The sequence below is a fragment of the Drosophila mojavensis genome, unplaced genomic scaffold (genome assembly GCF_018153725.1).
Source record: "Drosophila mojavensis isolate 15081-1352.22 unplaced genomic scaffold, ASM1815372v1 contig_136, whole genome shotgun sequence".
Taxonomy (NCBI): Eukaryota; Metazoa; Arthropoda; class Insecta; order Diptera; family Drosophilidae; genus Drosophila; species Drosophila mojavensis.
The window spans coordinates 8,141,622-8,162,500 of NW_025318667.1; the positions used below are offsets into that span (position 1 = coordinate 8,141,622).

A 20,879-nucleotide genomic window follows, 5' to 3' on the forward strand; every position below is an offset into this window, starting at 1 on the left:
TCCTCTCTAATGCCACTCCTAATTAGCGGGCCGTGCAGCGGGCAACAGCTGGACGCTGCGTAGTTTTAATTAATTTAAAGTTCGCCTTAATGACATTATAACTTTGCAACGAGCCAAGCACAAGCAGAGAGGGACAGAGAGAGCCAGAGAGAGAGAGAGAGCGAGAGAGAAACTGACTGAGAGAGCTGAGCATTACGTTTAATTGCTGCATTATGCCTTGTGCTCCAGCTGCGCTCCACGCAGCGAGCCAGCGACCCGACCGCAAGGCTAATAACTAACTCACTTAGAGGCAGCGACAATTATAGTGCTCTCAAAGACCCGCCCACCCCGGCCCTGATTGCCTCCATTTTCCTTTCGCTTTGACCTACCTCTTCTGCCTCTCGCTCTTTCCACTTTGACAATAATTCTTGATTGCCTGCATTTTGCAGTCAATTTTACAAGCTCCCCTCCCTGCAGCTTAAAGCATTGCTCAACACTGCACTTTAGTGGCACTTTCTCTCTTTCTCTCTCTCCACCTCTCTATCTATCTATCTATCTATCTCTGTATCTTATACCTTCCACTCATAGCACACTCAATCAATTTTGTTCACTTTCCAACACTAGCACACTAGGATTTTCCAACTTTTTTCTTTTAGTCACTCATTTTCACTTTTATCCATCTTCGGCCATATCTCGCCCTATGCCTTAACTGTCCCTAATGAGTACTTAGCTTTTGCCACTTTCCAACACTAATTCACTATGACTGTGCAACACTCTTGTCTTTTATTTATTCTTTCCATTTATTCGCTATCGCATCTACCCTCCCTACTCAGACTTTACTATAACTAATGTCTTACCCGCTCATAGACATTCAGCTTTGGTCACTTTCCAACACTAACCCATCATGAATCTTTAACTTTTCCGTTCACAGATTGTCCAGGAATCGATTCAAATACCCGGCTCCGACCTGCATCTCACATACCAATCGTCGCAAGCCTCCGGCTATTTGAGCATTGTGCGCATGCGCCTGACCTCGGAGATAATACCCAAGACGCTGACCCATGTGCACGTGGGCGTGGAGATCGAGGGCGCACTGCACGTGAAGACCTACGAGGCGGATCCGAACTTGATTCATACGTTTGCCTGGAACAAGCGCAACGTCTACCGGCAGAAGGTCTACGGCGTGACCATCGCCCGCATCTCCGTCGGCTATCAGCACAGCACGTGCCTGACTCCGGTTTGGATAACGCAGACTGCGAAGCTGCAGGGCTACGATGTGGACATCTCTGACATCGGTGGCTGGGGCCTGGACATCCACCATCATTACAATTTCCATGAGGGCATACTGCAGAAGGGCGACGGCTCCACGCTCCACATGAAGGAGTATCCGCGCACCGTCAAGGTCGTCATGGGCACCGGCCTGCAGCGTCCGCTCAACTGTCCGGACTATTGCAACGGCGTGGCCAAGGATGCCAAGCTGCTGACACCGATCGCCCTGGCCACGGGACCCGACGGCAGTCTCTATGTGGGCGACTTCAATCTGGTGCGTCGCATCACGCCCGACGGCAAGGTCTTCACCATACTCCAGCTGAGCGCTACCCAAGTCTCGTATCAGTACTATTTGGCCGTATCGCCGGCCGACGGACACCTGTACATTTCGGACCCGGAAAGGCATCAGATACTGCGCCTGCTACGGCTCGAGAAGGTCAAGGATCCGAGCATCAACAGTGAGCCCGTTGTGGGCAGCGGCCAGCGTTGCATTCCCGGCGACGAGGGCAACTGCGGCGACGGCGGCCCGGCCCTGCAGGCGCGCCTCTCCCATCCCAAGGGCCTGGCCATTGCCGCCGATCGCACCATGTACATTGCCGACGGCACCAACATACGCGCCGTGGATCCCAAGGGCGTCATCCACACGCTCATTGGCCATCATGGCCATCACAATCACTGGAGTCCGGCGCCCTGCTCGGGCACCCTGATGGCCAATCAGGCGCAACTGCAGTGGCCCACTGGCCTGGCACTGAGTCCGCTCGACGGCTCGCTTCACTTCATCGACGATCGGCTCGTGCTGCGCCTCACGTCGGACATGAAGATACGCGTCGTGGCTGGCACGCCGCTGCACTGCAGCAACAACGGGCCGGACAATCGCGTCAACAAAACGGCCACCGACAATGTCCTCGGCACCGTCCTGGCCATGGCCTTCTCACCCTTCGGCGATCTCTACATTGCGGACAGCGATTCGAGGCGCATCAATTCGATACGCGTCGTCGACACCGCTGGCAATATGCGTTACTTTGCTGGCAAACAGGAGGGCACCGGGTGAGTAATCAATGCAGAGTGAGCCAACACCAACACCAACACCAACACCAACACCAACACCAATACCCATAGCACCGTCCGTACTCCGCACTCGGCCCGTTCGATGCTGGCGTCCATTGGGGACTCGCAACTTGTTTATGCGCATATTTGACCCAATTATCTGACGGCTCGAACGCTTTTTGGCCATTTGCATTTTGCCAAAAAGCGATATCTCTAGAGGGGCATAAATAAAAACAGACAGGCTGGAAACGTAGACGGCGCGACTGACGGATACCCTGTAGAGTGGGCGATGCAAACGATTTGTGGGTAAACAGAAATGAAAGAGCCAGACGCTAGCTAGACTGGGCATATACATACATATATCATCGATATATATCGATAAATTGAGAGAGAAACCCATGGAAGCATAGATCGGGTATAGATAAATCGAAGGCTTAAACCAATCTTAAATTCCTATACAAAAATATCGATGAAGGAATTGAGTTTTCGATTAAACTTTCAGCTGTTAGCAGCTCCATAAATCTAATGCCTATGGCAAGTACACCCCACTAACCACTTGGATGACAAGCAGGGTATACATGTTTTTCAGCTGCACTTGCATAAAATTTGCTGCAAGTGCAACCAAAACTCGGCCAATAAATGTCAATGCAGCTAGGCTAGTGCTACAGTTATATGCACAGCATATATGCACACATACATATGCATACATGCATGTGTGTGTGTGTGTGTGTGTGTGTGCTCATTCGAGGCCAATCGATAAATGGTGCTGCACAGTTGACTTTATTTGACTTGATTAAATCTTCTTTAAAGCATCAAAAACAGTGACCAAAAAATTAATTGGAATTTTGGCATTTGGGAATTGCTGGACATGTGTGTGTGCATGTGTGTGTGTGTGTATTAGTGTGCTAGTGTGTCACACAGCCAACGAGCATATTTGCATTTTGTGCCACGTGCAGTGTTGGCCAACGCATTGAATCGAATTGAATGGAATTGAGTTGGCAAGTGGAAAGCAGCCGAAACGCCCTGGAAAACGAAATGAGTTCTAATTGAGCAGTGTTGCAAGGTGCTTGAGAATTAATGAGCAGCCTGCAGAGCCAACAAAACGAATGCTGCAAGTGGCAGCAATTAAGAGAAAGCAGTGCTGTAACACGTTCAGAAATCAGAAACAATGAGATGATTTTATAGCAGACAAAATTGGTTTTATGTGTTGCATAACGTAGGCAAGAGAATAAAGAAGCAGTCGCCAAAAGTTTGCTTAGTACTTGAGAAACCTTACAAAAAGTGCCTAATGTATCATTGAGCTTATACTTATAAAACAGTGTTGGTTAACAACTCATAATGTAAGAGAAAAAAAAACTGTAGTTGCTATAATAAGACGAAAGTTGTATTAGGTAAAAAGAAAGCTGTAAAAAAGAACAAACTTGCATTCAGTGTTGCATAAGAGAAAAAACAGTGTTGCAAAACGAACGAAATTCAAATTAAGAGCAAAAAGAGCAAACTGGAAGAACGTGAGATTTGATTGCCTATTGAGGTACAGTAAACACTCAATGGAACTAGGATCTCTAAGAGAGATTGAGAGTAGATAAGGTAGGAGAGAGAGAGAGGCAATAGAGAGAGAAAACTAAAAAAAGAAATCCTAGCTGAAATCTGAAATATTGCATATGCTCTCCACTGAGCGTTTTTTCTCTATCCCACTCTCTTGCTTTCTCTCCCTCTCTCTCTCGCTCTCGCTCTCTCTCCCTCTCGCTCAGAACCGCACAACATTGAACAAAGTAAACTAATTAATTTGTTTCGCTGATTAGTTTGCGGCTGCCCAGAGCCACGCAGTAGGTGCCGCGGCACACGGCAGAAGGTTGGGTGTCTGCCATAAATATGGCATACTTCACACACCCGCACACACACACCCGCACACACACCCGCACACACACAAGTGTGTGCAACTTTATGCAGCTGGCAGTTTATTTAATCTAATAGAATTCCATTCCGACGCTTGTTTTGATGGACAGACCTGATCGAGGGTCTGAGCGCGACTGCATGGCATTAAAGGGTTCAGCTATTGTACAGCAGCAGCAGCTGTCCCATTCTCTTTGAAAAGTGGGCGTGGCTGGGGCAGACGTGGCAAAAGTAATTAGCAGACACCGCAAACGCCGGCCGGAGCCAACGACAGAAACTATAAATCAACCTTTTTATTTAGTAGCTACTGCACACAGCCAGAAGCAGCCACCAGCCCTACCGGGGGCGTACATTTCAAGTGGGCGTGGCCGGAGCGCGATAAGCGAGCACGACAGAAGCTCAAGGGAGCGGTTGGAGCGGAGGGAGGGGGGGGGATGGGAGAAGTGAAGGAATGGGTCCGAATGGAGCGAGGCATTGGGTCAGGTTTGCGTTGTCTGCACTTTACTTTAAAATGTTTATCGAACAAACAATGTCATCATAAATACGCGTCGGGTTACAAAGCGCCTCAGCACCGGCACCACCCTGGGCAGCACCACACGCTGTGTGTCCCGCTGTCTGTGTGCCGGCTGCGGGGGCGTGGCAGCGACATGTAAACGATGCCTGCGCCACAGATAACGGCGGTTGGGTGAATGGACGACGGTTTTATGTGGATGGTGTGGGTTCGGCTTGGGTGGCTTGGGTGGTGTGGGTGGTGTGGGTGGCTGGCTTAAGGGTCTAAGCATTTCCTGTTACATTACTAACGCTTTCGCAATGCTCTTGGCATCTCTTCCTCTTTGGTTCTTGCCACAGCACTCAGACCTGCGACTGTGCCATTGGAAATGGCAGCAATGGCTCGGCGGCCGCCGGACTGGGCGTGGCCAGTGGAGGCGCCTACTCAACGACCGTGAATCCGACACGCAATAATGGCGGCACGACGCCGACGACACCAGCTGGCGGAAACGGAAATAATGGCAGCTCGGCCGCTGGCAGCGCCGGCAGCAGCGGCACCGGCAGCGGCGCTGGCGTCCTGAACAGCAGCGGCGTCTGCGTCTGCCCCGGCGGCAGCATCTCCGGCAGCAACTCGGGCACACTTGCCGGCATTGTGGCCGGCGGCAGCCTAATGTCCACCGGCCCCACCACAACCACAACAGTGCTGCTGGGCGCCAAGACAACGGCTGGCGGCGCCGGCTCCAATCTGGGCCTGGGCGCTACCCTAAACGACGACGGCACCCTGAGCAACGCCGAGACGCTGCTCTCCTCGAACGCCCGCTTCCAGGCCATCTCGGCCATCGCAGTGGCCCAGGACGGTGTCATCAATGTGGCCGATCAAGGTGAGTACAGCAACTGAATTATAGCTAGAGTTAAGTGAAAATAGAAGTGAGAGATGACGGTGCTCAGCGTGGAAGGAAAGAACTGGAGGGAGAGAACTGGGTGGAGTTAACCATTAAAGAGAGAAACATAGCTAGAGAAGAAGTCAGGAATACATGGGTAGAACACAAGCGAGAAGTAAGGCTTAGAGTTAGAGGCTTCAGCTGAAAGAATCTAAGTCTAAGCTAAGCCATGAGCTGGTAGAGCAAGAAGCAAGCTGTACTTATAAGGAGAGCTCGCATGGGTGAAGAGAGAAGCACAGGATAAGCTTTGATGTAGAGAGAGGCATTTTGTAAAGGGTACTAAGAGATTAGACTAAGCAGAGAATGAAGAGAGAAGCTAAATATCAAGCTAGAAGAAGCTAGATCCAAAATGAGTAATAAGTTGGAGAGAGAGAGAGAGAGAGAGAGAGAGAGAGAGAGAGAGAGAGAAAGAGAGAGAGAGAGAGAGAGAGAGTAATAAGAAATAGAAGCAGAGGATAAGTGGAAAAAAAAACGAGCATCATATTAATTCATAGAATTTAGTAATCTAGTATTGGTATAAATATAGAAATAAGGAAATTATATATAAAGAAATGCAAAAAGTAAACTTAGAAGAAGCGAGAGAGAAGCGAGCAGCACTGTAATAAGTTGGAATATAAAGAGAATTCATAAAAAAGAGAATCTCTAAACTATAAACTGAGCAGAAGCGAAAAGCTTTCCGCAATGAACATAATTAAACTGGGCAGAGAAAGTGAGAAGCGAGCAATGTTAAGATAAGTTGCAATATAAACAGAGAGATAAATTAAATATGAACTGAAAAGAAGCCAACATAATGAGGCTAAGCAAAGAAAGTGAGAAGCGAGCAGCGTTAGGATAAGTTGGAATACAAACAAAGTTCAGTAAAAAAGTGAGAAGCAATGTGATAAGTGCAATTGAATTCTAATGGAATTCGCTAGCCTAATTTATGATTTTGCATTGCGATAAGTTCAGATAACTTATTGAGCTTCTCTGGTGGCTAAATAGAAAAACTTTCAAATAAATTTAAAAAAAAAATCTATATTTCCGATTGACTTTCGAGCGGAATCGCCCAATTGACCGCAAACGAAATGTTGATGTAATCAGTTAGCGTGCTGAATAATCGCGGCTAATAAACGCAAATGCGCATTCATTTGCTAGCTGTCAATTCCAAATGAATACATTCAATTATTCGAATGAATATTCATGCAGCACTTGGCGCACGCACTTTAAGTGGGCCGTCAGAGATGCGAGTGGGCGGTTGGTCGTGGGCGTGGCAGCTGCCCATCTGCCATGTGCTCTAAATAGAAATTTGTCAACTGCAAATAATACACACACACGCACACACACACACATAAGAGCACTCACACACACACACACACTCGCGCACACTTTGTTACATTTCCTTTTTGCACAAATTTAGATCGTATTTTATTTTCTTTCATTTGCTTTTGCTTCAGATTTTTCATGCTGTGTTATCAATATGAAGAGCAAAAGAAATTCAAGAAGGCGTGAGAGAAGCAGAAAGAGAGAGAAGGAGAGAGTGTGTGAGTGAGACAGGTAGCATTTGTTAAAAGCGGAAGTGAAATTTGCGACATATTGCAAAACACAAAACGCAACAACAACAAGAACACAGGTCGTACGACAATGACAACAATGACAATAATAATAATAATAATAATAAGGATAACAACAACTACAACAACAGCAACAACAACTGGAAACAGTTGTCACAGCTGTGGTTGTTGTTGTCGCTGTAATTGGCCATTATGGCAAAAGCATTGAGCGGGAAATGAAATGTAGAAGTGTGCGATGCAAGAGACAGAGAGAGAGAGAGAGAGAGAGAGAGTGTGAGAGAGGAACACTAGCGGGGGCAACAGTCAAGCGCAAGAAGAAATAAAAAACGAAACCAATTTCCGTCACAATTCGAACGAGGACAAATTAGGACGAAATACGCACACATACAACCATGCACACACACTCACACACACACACACACACACACACCTGCACAGCAGGTAGCACAGTTAGACGAAGAGGAAGCTTTAACAAAATGGCCGCCAATAAATAAGATGAAGCCCAAAGTGCTGGCAGAGCCACAGAGCCGAAAAGCAAAAGCTCAAAAAACAACAAGAAAGGCGAAGGAAGAGAAAGGAGAGAAGGAGAGAGAGAGAGAGAGAGTAGTGGTAGCTGGATCAAGTGGGTCGGTCGTTCGTTCTGGGGCTGGGCCTGGCAAAGGTATAAATTTGAGTGCATTAACAAAACGTAATTTGATAAGACCAAAAATGTAATTAATAAATTTCGACAATGGGCCAAGACGAAGAGCTAAAGCGACGCGACGCTAACGATGTTCACTGCACACGGTAAAAAAAAAAAAAAAATAAAACAAGAGGAAGAGAGTGAAAAGAAAGGGCAAAAGGGCTGGTCGGCGAGGGGGTTGCGGACACTTGACAACGCAAAACAAATTAATGAAGGGCAGGACGTAGAAACAGCAGCAGCAGCAGTAAGCAGCAAAAGTAAAAGTAGAAATAAATAGAAGAAGAAGAAGCAGTAACAGCAGCAGGGGTAGCAGGAGCAGAAGTAGCAAGAGCAGGAGAAGCAGCAGGAGTATCAGCAGTGCCAGCCGTGGAAAGCAAATCAATGACTATAATTAATCAAGTTTTAGTCGCGCCGGAAATGGAAAGACAGAGTCTCCACGTGTGAGTGATTGCCTAGAGAGGGGGGGGGAGCAGAGTGGCAGGCAGGCAGCGGAGCCTAGAGTGGGATCTGGTCTGGTTTTGGCCAAAAGCGAAAAAGTGAAAATCAATCTTATTACCTACGCGGCGAATTGGCGCTTGTAATGCGAAGCGAAAGCAAAACCTCGAGCCGAGCCCCAAACCCCCATTCCACGCCCAGCTGAAAGCTATGAGCCTGCATTAATCAAAAGCGCAATGTGTGTGTGAGTGTGTATCTCTGTATGTGTGTGTGTGTGTGTGTAGAAGACAGTCGGTAGTAAAACATGTGAAGGGGGCAAGCGTTGGAGGTTTTTGTTAGACCGAGCAAAACGTAAATAAGCTTCATTAAAAGCTTATAGCTTAAGTGCCAATGCAAGAAGCTACACTGAGCGAAAAGGTGATGTAGATAAAGGGATATAGATAGATAGTGTATATATAGGTATAGTGTATATATACATATATAAGCAGACTACATTCTGATACAAAATTTCATTTAGCTATAATTAGTGCTCTCCAAGTTAGTTGATTATTTTGCACAGTGTAGTCGAGTGTGTGTGAAAAATTGTTGCGTTAAATGCGTTGCGACTAGCATAGGAAAAGCCCAACCCTCTGGGCTAGGGAGAGAGCAGCGGCCCGGCTTAGACACTGCGAATTGGAGCAAATGACAACGCAAAAGCTGATCAATGAGCGAGCTGGCAACGCTGAGAGCAGCTGAGGGGTAGCTGGGAATAATCAGAAAAGTTGTAGCCCAAACTCATTAATCGCCCACGAGCGAGTGTGAGAGAATGTGTGAGAGCAGGAGTAGTCGATACTTGGCCCTTAATTAAAAAGAAAAACTCATTAAAATTGAGTTTCATAAGCTATAAAAAGTTGAAATGAGAAACTATGGAAAAGGTGGCAACCCTGAATTGCACTCCGCTCGGCTAGCAATATATGTATGGTGGAACTTTTGATAGCACAATCTACTTTTCTATCTATCTATCTATCGGTCTCTCCCTCTCTATCTATCTCTCTCAGCCTCTCTCTCTCTCCATCTCTCTTTAAAATGCAATAGTTTCTCTGTATGCAGCATTCGTAACTATTTACAGTTACAGACTGCTATGCTTCTCCCCACTTTCTTCTCTTTTGCTGTTGCGCACTTTTCATTGTCTCCTCTTTGTGCTGCATTCGTAAACGTTTTGCCATTCAGGCTGCATTCACATTTGAATGGCCCTAACTAACTGTAACTAAGCAACAAGAATTTATTCTTAGCCGACCTCCGACTGGCACAGCAAGCACACAAAGTAGTAGTAGAAGAAGAAGAAGAAGAAGAAGGTAGATAGCGCAAATGCATTTAAATTCCATTTGAATGAATATTGGCAACACTTGTGCGCTGTCGCATATGCCAGCTAGAAAAACAGCTTAAAATCAGTGAAGCTGAACGAGTGAGCGACTGAACGACAAACCGATAGACCAATAGACCCACAAAAACCGATACATGCTGAGCATGTGGGCGTGAGCACAAGAACCCCTTTTTGCACAGCCAGAGAAAGAGAGGGGGAATGAGAGTGAGAGAGAGTGGGGGCAGAGCGAGGCGACTGACTGGCAGCCAGCCCTTTGGCACAGCGACGAGCACAAACAAGTTGTTCACTTTATGGGGTCATTACCATTACATTACATTACATTATACACACACACAGACACACACACACCAACACCAACACTCACACGCACGCAGGGGATGGGGCACGCCCTCGCTACATCCAGTGGAGCGAATTGCATTGCATTGAAATTCGCTCAATCGTTGACGCCACAGCATTTGGCGCTCTGCCAATGTCCTGCGTCCTGAAAATCCAGCTACCTCAGCTGAGCTCTTACTTCTCTCTGCCCCTACCCCCAGTTGCTCCTGTTTTTGCTTTGCCCGCAAACATGGAAAACTTGTCCCAAATTGTGACCCCAAAAATGGATACTCAGCCAACAGCGGGCGGAGCTCAGCTCCGTTCAACTCAGCTCAGCTACCGAACTATTTGGCTCTTCTTCTAGCGCGCTGGGTAAATGAACTGTAACGCAATCAAATCAACACCGACAACAGCAACAACAACTACTACAACAACAGCAACAACAATGAGAACAACAATGGAAACGAACAGCCAAACAACGTCTTAAATATTTTATTGTCATATGCGAGCGATTATCATTTTAATGTGAATGCGAATGGAAATGGGAATCAGGCATCGGGAATGGGGAAAAGTGGAAGGTGGAAGGAGGAGTGGGGAAGGGGGAATGGGATTGAGTGAGTGCTGGGCATGTGGTACGGCTCATAGCGCTAGAGCAAGGAAAAACAAAATTCTAATACACTTAAACAAGCAAGAAAACTCTAGCCGGGTATGTCCGACTAGATGCTACCCTGAAGGGAATTGCGAGACCTTAGCTCTTGTGGGTATAGAGATTGATGTGGATATACGGATAGACGGATGGACAGGTAGACTGCCGGAGAGATAAAGTGACGGGCAGACGAACGTATAGAAGGACGGACAGACAAACGGAAAAGGCTAAATCGACTGAGCTGCTTAGTCTGCTGAAAACTATATATACTTAATGGAGTCTGCCACGCCTTTAAGACAACCTAATCAAATGCCCTGACTCCTAATTTTCAATGGGTTTAGCGTATAAGAAGTAGGGTTTAATGAAAATGGGTAGGGAATTGAGTGGAAGAAATTAATAAAATAAATAATAATAATAAATAATAAATAATAAATAATAAATAATAAATAATAAATAATAAATAATAAATAATAAATAATAAATAATAAATAATAAATAATAAATAATAAATAATAAATAATAAATAATAAATAATAAATAATAAATAATAAATAATAAATAATAAATAATAAATAATAAATAATAAATAATAAATAATAAATAATAAATAATAAATAATAATTAATAAATAGTAAATAAATAAATAAATAAAGAAACAAAAATAAATAAATAAAATAAATAATATATAAAATGATTTATTTCGTTTATTCATCCCATTCATTCCCATCTTCCTAGATATACTCCCAGGACTGCTGATTGAATCAAAGTTTCAATCAAAGTTTCAGTTCAGGCACCTGATATATAAAGTAAATTCGAATTGCTCATGGATAATGAGAAAAGTGAGGAAAATTCATTTCTATTGCACACACTCATATCGAATATGCTCATGATTTGCCATGGTCGTGAGTAGAAGCAAAAGAGTTAGTTGCCCAAAATGCAGACGATATTTCAGTCGGATATCTCATTACACTTGAAACAGTTTCTATTCAATGAAAATATATGTATGTATATGCATATATGCGAGTATGCATGTATGTGTGTGTGTGTCTGTGCATAGGTGCGAGTTATGAAAGTAGACTACAGTGGCTGTCAGCAGTAATGGAAGCAACTGCAGCTACTTATTGCCAACATTTCGTCTGTGTCTCTGTCTGTCAGTGTTGTCAACTGTTGTCGTCGGTGTTTGTCATGCAAAGCTGGCAAAAACAAGCAAATTTATGCAAATCCAAAGCGATTTACCAACACTAACTTAAAATGTAACGCAGCACAGGCAACGGCAACGGCAACAACAACAGCAACAACTGTGGAACAACAGCCAGCAAATTGCACAAAAATACTTAAGGCAGGCAGACACTTCTCTGCCTCTCTCTCTCTCTCTCTCTCTCTCTCTCACTCCAGCACTGTCCCTCTCTTGCTCTCACATATTTTTTTGGTGCAGAGATTTTAAAACTTGCAACGTTTTATGGGCAGTCGTTGTGTGGAGGGGGCTCTGTAAAAGCAAACAGCTGCAAGAAGTTGGCGTTTAGCTTAAGCAAATGCAGTCAAAAGAAAGAAAGAAAGAGAGAGAGAGAGGGAGTGAGAGTGAGTGAGACGGCCTACAATAGCAAGACACATTTAATGACCATTTTGAAAGGTATTTTATATTGCACAAATACTGAAGCACAACAGCACTGAGATGCCGTAAAGCTAAAGGATTGCACCAATAGAGTTTTATTGTTGAGTCCAGGCAGCTGCCTGTGTGAGCGCACAATAGCTATCATATTTCGTCCACAATGCCATATAAATGCTGTGTGAAAAGCACTGAAAATGATTGCAGAAAACTAGGAAAAACTGCGAAAAGAAAATGAAAATATGACTACTGGGCGTGCTAGGGTGTCTACGTACATAGGGTAGCTAGCTTAGCCCATTGTTAAATTTAAAAAAAATACAAAAAAAAATTCCGAAAATTTACAAATAGACATTTCTCTATGTACAGCTTGTTTTCGTTGCATTTCCAGCTAGATTTAGCTTTTTTTATTCAGCTGAAAAGGTGGCAACACTGAAAAGCACTGTAGGTTAAGTATCGATAGATTAATAGTTAACTATCGAAAGTTAAGCATATTGCCATCGATTCAAAACAAACTAGATTGGCGTAAACAGCAAGCGAAAAAGGCCAAAAGCCTAGCTGAGTTAACATTGAGAGAAAGTATTAAGAGAATGCCTTCTGCTACGATAGCCTTATCTTCTCCCCTCTCACACTCGTCAAATAACGCAATACCTTTCCCATTGCCCTTTGCAGGTTCGCTGCATGTGCTCGCCTTGGAGCACTATTTGCCGTCGCACGATGAGAATGGCGAATTCCATATACCGTTCCCGCCGTCCAGTGAGATCTATGTGTTCAATCGATATGGCCAGCATGTGGCCACCAAGGATCTGACATCGGGCAAGACACGCTACAGTTTCCTCTACTCGAAGAACACGAGCTTTGGCCGCCTATCCACAGTGACGGATGCCTCCGGCAATAAGATACAGTTCTTGCGTGACTACAGCAACGTGGTGAGCTCCATTGAGAATACCCAGGATCACAAGTCGGAGATACAGATCAATGGTATCGGCATTATGACCAAGCTGAGCGAGAAGGGGCGCCAGGAGATCGAGCTGGACTACGACAGCAATACGGGTCTGTTGAACTCGCGTTCCTCGGGCGGCGAGACGTACATCTATCAGTACGATGAATTTGGTCGTGTCACGGGCATGATACTGCCCAGCGGCGAGATCGTGCGCATCACCTCACAGCTGGCGGACAACAAGGGACTCACGATCTATGTGCACGCCTCTGTCGAATCGCTCTTCTCCCGGGAGCGCGTGTCCGGCGTAGGCACCGCCGGCGACGGCAATGCCAACGAGCTGCTGGTGCTGGGTGGCGTACGCTCAACGTTCCTGAAACGCGGACGCGCCCACGCCGATGCCGAACTGAAGGCCAACAATACGCTGGTCATACACGGCGCCAATGGAGTCGTCGTCGAGGCCTCGGCCGTGGCTCGGCATCCCCTGCTGGAGGCGGCGCTGCCCGTCGAGGCCGAAATGCTGGCCATGTGGTCGCACCAGAGCGTCACCATGGGCGATGGCCTAACCAATTCGATGTACTCCGTCTACAATCTGGTCGGCGATGTGCGCAATCCGCAGCAGACGCTGAATCGCGAGATATGGGTGAATCAGTCGCGTGTCATTGGCGTCGAGTTCGATCAGTTCACCAATCGGGAGACGTTCTACGATGCGAATCGCACGCCCATACTGATTGTGGCCTACGATCAGTCCGGCTTGCCCAAGTCGTACTATCCGACGAATGGATATCCCGTGAACATCACCTACGATCGCTTCAATCGTGTCGAGGGCTGGGCCTGGGGACCGGCTGAGCTGAAGTACAGCTACGATCGTCACGGCCTGCTCTCGGAGATCACCTCACAGCAGGATGGCATCATCAGCTTCGTGTACAACGACTGGAACCTCGTCTCGGAGATCGGCTTGGCCAGCCAGCGTAAGTTTGTGCTGCAGTACGATGATGCCGGCGGCTTGAGGCATGTCGTCCTGCCGTCGGGCACACGGCACAGCTTCAGCATGCAGACCTCGATCGGCTTCATTCGGTGCACCTACACGCCGCCGGGCAGCACGCGCGCCTATCTGCAGCACTACAGCCATGCGGGTGCTCTGCTACAGACCATATTGCCCGGGGACGGTGCTCGCATCGTCTATCGCTACAATGCAGCCGGCCAGCTGACGGAGGTGGTGCACGGCGACGGACGCAGCGAGTTCCAGTACAACGATGCCACTGGCATGCCCAGCACCGTGTCGCATGCCGAGCGGGAGCTGGAGTACCGCTGGGACTTTGAGTACGCCGCGGGACTCTTGACCGAGGAGCGCATCGACTACGTGGCCAAGACGGGGCTGAGCAATGCCAAGTTCAGCTACGAATATGACAGCCAGCTGCGCGTGGTGGCACTCCAGGGCCGTATCGGCGGGCAGAGCTTGCCCAGCCAGGCGTACGCGTACGACAGACGCACCGGACAGCCCAGCCTGATTGGCCAGTTCAAGTTCACGCGGCCAGCGCTGAATCAGACCCAGCTGCACGACGGCACCGCTGGCTTTACGCGCACCGTCGACGGTCGCTTCCAGACGCAGTGCATGGCCCTGTCCATCCATCGGCTGGAGGTGTTCCGCATGGAGTTCACGTACGGTGTCCACGGACGCATCTCCCAGACACGCACCTACACCCGCAACATGGCCGTCAACAGCTACACGAATGTGAAGAACTACACGTGGGACTGCGATGGGCAGCTGGTGGGCGTCGAGGCGCAGGAGCCGTGGGGCTTCCGCTACGATGACAACGGCAATCTGCTATCGCTGACGTACCGCGGCAACACCATACCCATGGAGTACAATGCCCAGGACCGTATCGTCAAGTTCGGCGAGGGGCAGTACAAGTACGACGCGAGGGGCTTGGTGGCGCAGAATGCGCGGGAGGAGCGCTTCCACTACAATACGCAGGGTCTCTTGGTGCGTGCCTCGAAGCGCGGACGGTTCGATGTCCGGTACTACTATGATCATCTGAAGCGCTTGACCACGCGCAAGGATAACTTCGGCAATGTGACGCAGTTCTTCTACACGAATCAGCAGCGCCCCTACGAGGTATCGCAGATCTATTCGCCGCGCGATGGCAAGCTGATGTCGCTGACCTACGACGATGTGGGCCACCTGATCTACGCCCAGGTGTACAGGCACAAGTACTACGTGGCCACGGACCAGAGCGGCACCCCGCTGATGCTCTTCAATCAGTACGGCGAGGGCATTCGGGAGATAATGCGTTCGCCCTTCGGTCATATCGTCTACGATTCGAATCCATATCTGTATTTGCCCATCGATTTCTGTGGCGGCATTTTGGACCAGGTGACGACGCTTGTGCACATGGGCGATGGACGGGTCTATGATCCGTTGATTGGCCAGTGGATGTCGCCCGACTGGCAGCGAGTCGCCGAGCGCATCATCACGCCCACGCGCCTCCATTTGTATCGCTTCAATGGCAACGACCCCATCAATGTGGGCCAGGAGCGTCACTATCCCGCTGACTTTGCCAGCTGGCTGCGCACCCTCGGCTACAACGTGGGCAACCTCATGCCGCAGCTGGCCAAGGACTTGTGGCAGCCCCCAGCGCTGTGGGGCCGCCCGCCGACCAATCCGATCGCGCTTAACATGCGCCGTCCCTTCGACAACATACCCACCATGGCCGTCGAGAGCGGCTTCCTGGCCCATCTCAACGTCCGTCGCATGTCCGACTTTGAGCAGCTGTCGGCGCCACCGCGCTCCGCCCTGAAGTGTGATGTGATGGACCCCTCGCCGCGGATCATTGGCTCCGACACGGAGCCGCCGTTTGGCAAAGGCATTGTGGTGTCGCGCACCGCTGACGGCCAGGCGATCGTGTCCAGTGTGCCGGCCGCGAACGCCATCTATCGGGATGTCTATACGAGCGTCTTCAACCGGTCCAAGCTGCTGCCGTTCACCTTTGTGGTGCACAATGCCCAGCAGGACTCGTTCTTCTTTGTCAAGGAGGATGCGTGGCGCGCCAGCGAGGATCGCCAGCAGCTGAAGCGTCTGCAGGGTCAGGTGAACACCACCTTCCATGAGATCACGCGCGAGTCGACGGCAGCCGGTGGGGCGGGCGCAGCAGCCGGTGGTGCCGGCGCTGGCAGCTCATCTGGCGGCAACTACTTGGACGTCAAGATTCATGGGGCGCATGCGATCATCAATTTGCGATACGGCACCACCGTTGCCAAGGAGCAGCAGCGCCTGATGCACCACGCCAAGCTGACGGCGGTGCGCAAGGCCTGGCACCGCGAGAAGGAGGCGCTGCGCAGCGGCCTAACCACCGCGCTCGAGTGGACCCAGCAGGAGAGCGACGAGATACTCAAGCAGAGCTATGCCAACAACTATGAGGGTGAGTATATACACGATGTGGCGCTCTACCCGGAGCTGGCCGAGGATCCCTACAACATCAAGTTCGTGAAGAAGAAGGGCGCCACTGGCGGTGCGGCCGGCGTCTCCAATGCCCAGCGGCGGCGGCGCAGCCTCAGCTGGTCCACGGACGACCACGAAGCGGCGCCAGATGCGGAGCCGGTCGCCTGTTAGCTCCTAGGAACCCCTCCCAACTACGAAGTAACACAAGGAAAGCCCACTAAATATAACTAAATATTTATAATTATCATAAATACGAGTATTATAGCCACTGGGTTAGCAAAGGAACAGAGACAGAGACAGAAACAGAGACAGAGACAGAGAATCGCATGAGATAGAGATAAAGAGAAGGCGCAACTGTACTAAATACTAAATAATAGGCCTACAGAATAAACTATAAATATATATATATATACAAATATGTTAATCAATTCATTTTTTTTTAAGTCCAAGCTAAACAAGAATTTTTTTTTATAATTATTAATCGTTAGAGATTAGAAATGCGACAGAGCAAATGCATAAAAAGTAAAGGATAAATATTATATATATATGATATGCCATTAGAGCTATAGCATATATACATGCATATATTGGTGTATATGTGTGTGCGTGTGTAGATGTATATGTGTGCGTGTGTATGTGGTCAATATATACATATATGCAAATATCGAAGCGAATGGCAGTTCATACAAATATTTATATATATTTAATGGAAGCGCCAAAAAAAAAAAAATAATAATAAATAAATACATGAAAAATACTAAATATATATACACACACGTATATATATATAGGCAAATATGTATATGTATATGCATATACACCAACACACACACAATAAGGAAAACTTGACGCAGCTGCAGTCGCATCTTAGTATGATATAGGGCATAGACCTATAAAATATTACGAGAGAAAAACACAACAACAAAAATGAAGATGGAATTTTTTTTTTTTTTTTTGTTATATAATTGTGGTACTCGAGCTTTTTGAGACTGGCATAGTTTTAAACAAAATCAACCAAGACACAAACACATACACACACACACACATACACATATATACAGAGCAAAAGTTGAACGCGAAAGTCGAGGCAAAAAATATGCTATATGTCCCATAAGAAAAAAATACTAGATGTGTACACATACATATATATCTAGCGACTTATATATGTATATCCATCATAAGTGTATATAAATATATTTAAAAACAAAAAAACAAAAAGAAATGCAAGCATAGTTTTAGGCGTCGTCACAACTGTAGCTAATCTAAGCCAAGTTTAGACCAAACACAGAGAAGGAGACGGAGACAGACGACAACGTACGGAAGAAATAGAAGAGGGAGAACCAGAAGAAGAATAAAAGAGAACACAAGCTCACGCTATATGCATTGTAGCCTACTTCGTATGTATACAAATGGAAAACAAAAGGATAAATAACTAAATAAGAACTAAGAAAGAATATTCAACTAAAAATTAAATATATATATATATATTTAACATATATATGCGCCATAACTATAACTGTAATTGTAACTGTAAAACGACGCCGCCAATAAAACAGGCCAAGCAAAATTGTTAAAAAGAAAATCCAATTTTAAACCTAAAATTTAAAAACTCCAAATTTAGCTTTTACATACATGAACAAAAAAAAAATCATTAATTGCTTAAAATACTTTTTAAAATTATTTTTTATGCCTACATTTAATTAATTTATTATTGCGAGGAGTATTAAAATATTTAATCTTAATCTTAATGCATAAACATTGATTATAAATTAAAAACTTTTTTTTTTTGCATCCTAAACTAACTTTTAGCCTTAAATATATTATGATATGTAAAATGTTTTGTTATTATTTTTAAGTTTTGCGAGTAAAAACCGAAAAACACAAGTATAAATAAATAAATGAAACTTTAAAAAAAAAAAAAAAAAAAACAACACAGTATTAAACAATTAGATAATGGGAATACCCCTACAGAAAACAACAAAATTCAATCGAGATTCGATTCCGATTTCCGATATCCGTTTCACATCGCAGCTGGTTCATTTTTTCCGTCCAACCATAAAGCTCGAGCAAATCTTTTTGACTCGCGACATCAACACGAGTTTGAATTTTCATTTGGATTGAAGTTTTTGATTTTGAAAGAATTTTTTCGTTTTTTGATGAATTGGTGCTTATCGAATTTATTGCAAAAAAAAAAAGAAGAATAACTACTTAGAATAAAATATTGTAAAAATATATACGAAATAAAAATAAACAATTTTTTTTTTTATCTTTTAGCGCTTAAGTAATGCAGAGAGAAGAGAAATAAAACAAATATAGTTTTGGCATAGGGAAAACTAAAGAGGGAAGAGAAAAATTGCTGAATTAGTTGCAAAAGCGAAAACCCAAAACAAGAAATTTTTTAAAAATTTTGCAAACGTGGCCAAAAACAAAATGAAAACAAAAGCAAAACATAATTGAAACTAAGAAAATAAATATGAAAGAAGATCATGAAGCGGTAGAGGTGAGCGAAACAGAGAACTAATACTAACGATAGACGATAGACGATAAATGATAAATGATAGCCGATAGCTGTTAGTCAATAGACGTTAGCCGATAGCGATAACGATAACACGTTTAGTTTGTATTCATTAATGGAACTTGGCAAACACCGCACCCGACCTAAGCAACTGCTAGCTAGATACATAGGCATATGCACATGCATACATGTATGTAGACTATGTGTATGTGTGTATGTGTGTGTTTGGGGTCGTGTGTGTGTGCCACGCATACATACACACATATTTAGCATACATAGCGTTATATCAAAAGCTTCAGCTATAACTGTAACTAGTTGTAGGTACCACCAGTCACGTCGCGATAGCCCTAATCAGCAAACAGATCTGTTTTTTTTTTTTTTCGTGTGTGTAAGTGTAAATACTATAAAAACAGAAAACAAAAAATAGAAAGCAAAACTAATTACCTAGTAAACTAGTGTTACATAACGCATACCAGTATATATACTAGCACCATGCATTGATCCATTTCTTTTCCAACTGTTTTTCTGTGGCTTTTCTTGTCGCTCGCGCCTAAGAAACGGAAATTTATATAAATGTAAATGTAAAAAAAAAAAAAAAACAACTAAAACAAAAAAACATATATATTTAGAGCTACATATATATATATGTAACAACTAAGATATGAATACCATTTGGTATTTATGGTATTTAACTGGTATGTATTTTGTGTGTACTGTACTTTGATCACGTTTTAGATCTTTTCTTTCTCGATTCGGGTTTCTGTTGTTAATTGGCAAACCAAAAACAATTTGACAAAGAAAATAAAGAGCAGGAGTCAGTTACCTATTAGAATTTGGCAAGCATTAAACAACAAAAACAAAACATGGCAAAAAGCTAAAAAAAAAAAAAAAAAAAAAAAAAATATTAAAAATAAAAACATTAAAAATTGCTTCAAAAGCAACAAAATACTAAAGCGAAAAAAAAAAACACAAATAGGAAGCCAAAAAAAAAGAACTATGAGCTGAATTGCACACTAAAAAAGAGGAATAAAAAACAAACAAAAAATCTTAGAGCAAAGCATAAAATGGCTTAAGTTAAAGTAAAAAAAAAAAAAACTAAAAAAAAATAAAAATATTTATATGTACATAAAATGATATTTTAGTATATTTATGTTAGAGCGCCGTCAAATAAAGAATAAAGGCAAAGTCAAGCAGAAAACACAAAAAGAAAATACATAAAAAATACTTAGCAAATAAAGAAACAGGGAAACAATTGAGATAAACAAAATAAATTAACATTTAAACGTTTTGCACACACAAACAATGGATACGAAACACACACTGCCACACACACAAACACTTCCACAGTCACTCACACACACACGAACAGCACTAAAGCGAACTGCAACTACAACAACAACAGAGATGAAGAAAATGAAAACAAAATTTAGCAACAACAAGAATTTATGAGATATAATAAAAAACCGATAAATAAACTAAATACAAAATAAAGTAAAGAAAAAAAAAACAGTTCATATTATTATTACAGAAAAGGAACAAATTATATTTACTAGACAAAAAAAAAAAAAAAAAAAAAAAAAACAAAAACAAAATACCACACTCAAAAAAAAAAAAAAAATGAAAACTTAAAGTTTGTAGAATATCAACTATGTATTTCACAAAAGAAAAAAAGAAAGAAAACAAAAATAGAAAATAATATTTAAAAAAAATATTGTAGGACAAATTCTACTTAAAGTAAAGTAAAAATACAATTTTTTTTTTTTTTTGTAA

At 44.6% G+C, this 20,879-nt stretch overlaps 1 protein-coding gene across 6 annotated transcripts in view; it reads left to right on the forward strand.

Annotated features, from left to right (window-relative positions):
* LOC6584966 (teneurin-a) overlaps nt 1–16,891 on the forward strand; it is a 301,718-nt gene extending 284,827 nt beyond the window's left edge. For all 6 annotated transcript variants that reach the window (XM_032732662.2, XM_015161023.3, XM_015161025.3 and 3 more), the window contains 3 exons: nt 911–2,295; nt 5,038–5,558; nt 12,885–16,891. In XM_032732662.2, coding sequence (XP_032588553.2) covers nt 911–2,295; nt 5,038–5,558; nt 12,885–16,765 — 5,787 coding nt within the window. In that variant the 3' untranslated portion in view covers nt 16,766–16,891. The remainder of the gene's footprint in view (nt 1–910; nt 2,296–5,037; nt 5,559–12,884) is intronic.
* Nucleotides 16,892–20,879: the final 3,988 nt, after the last annotated feature.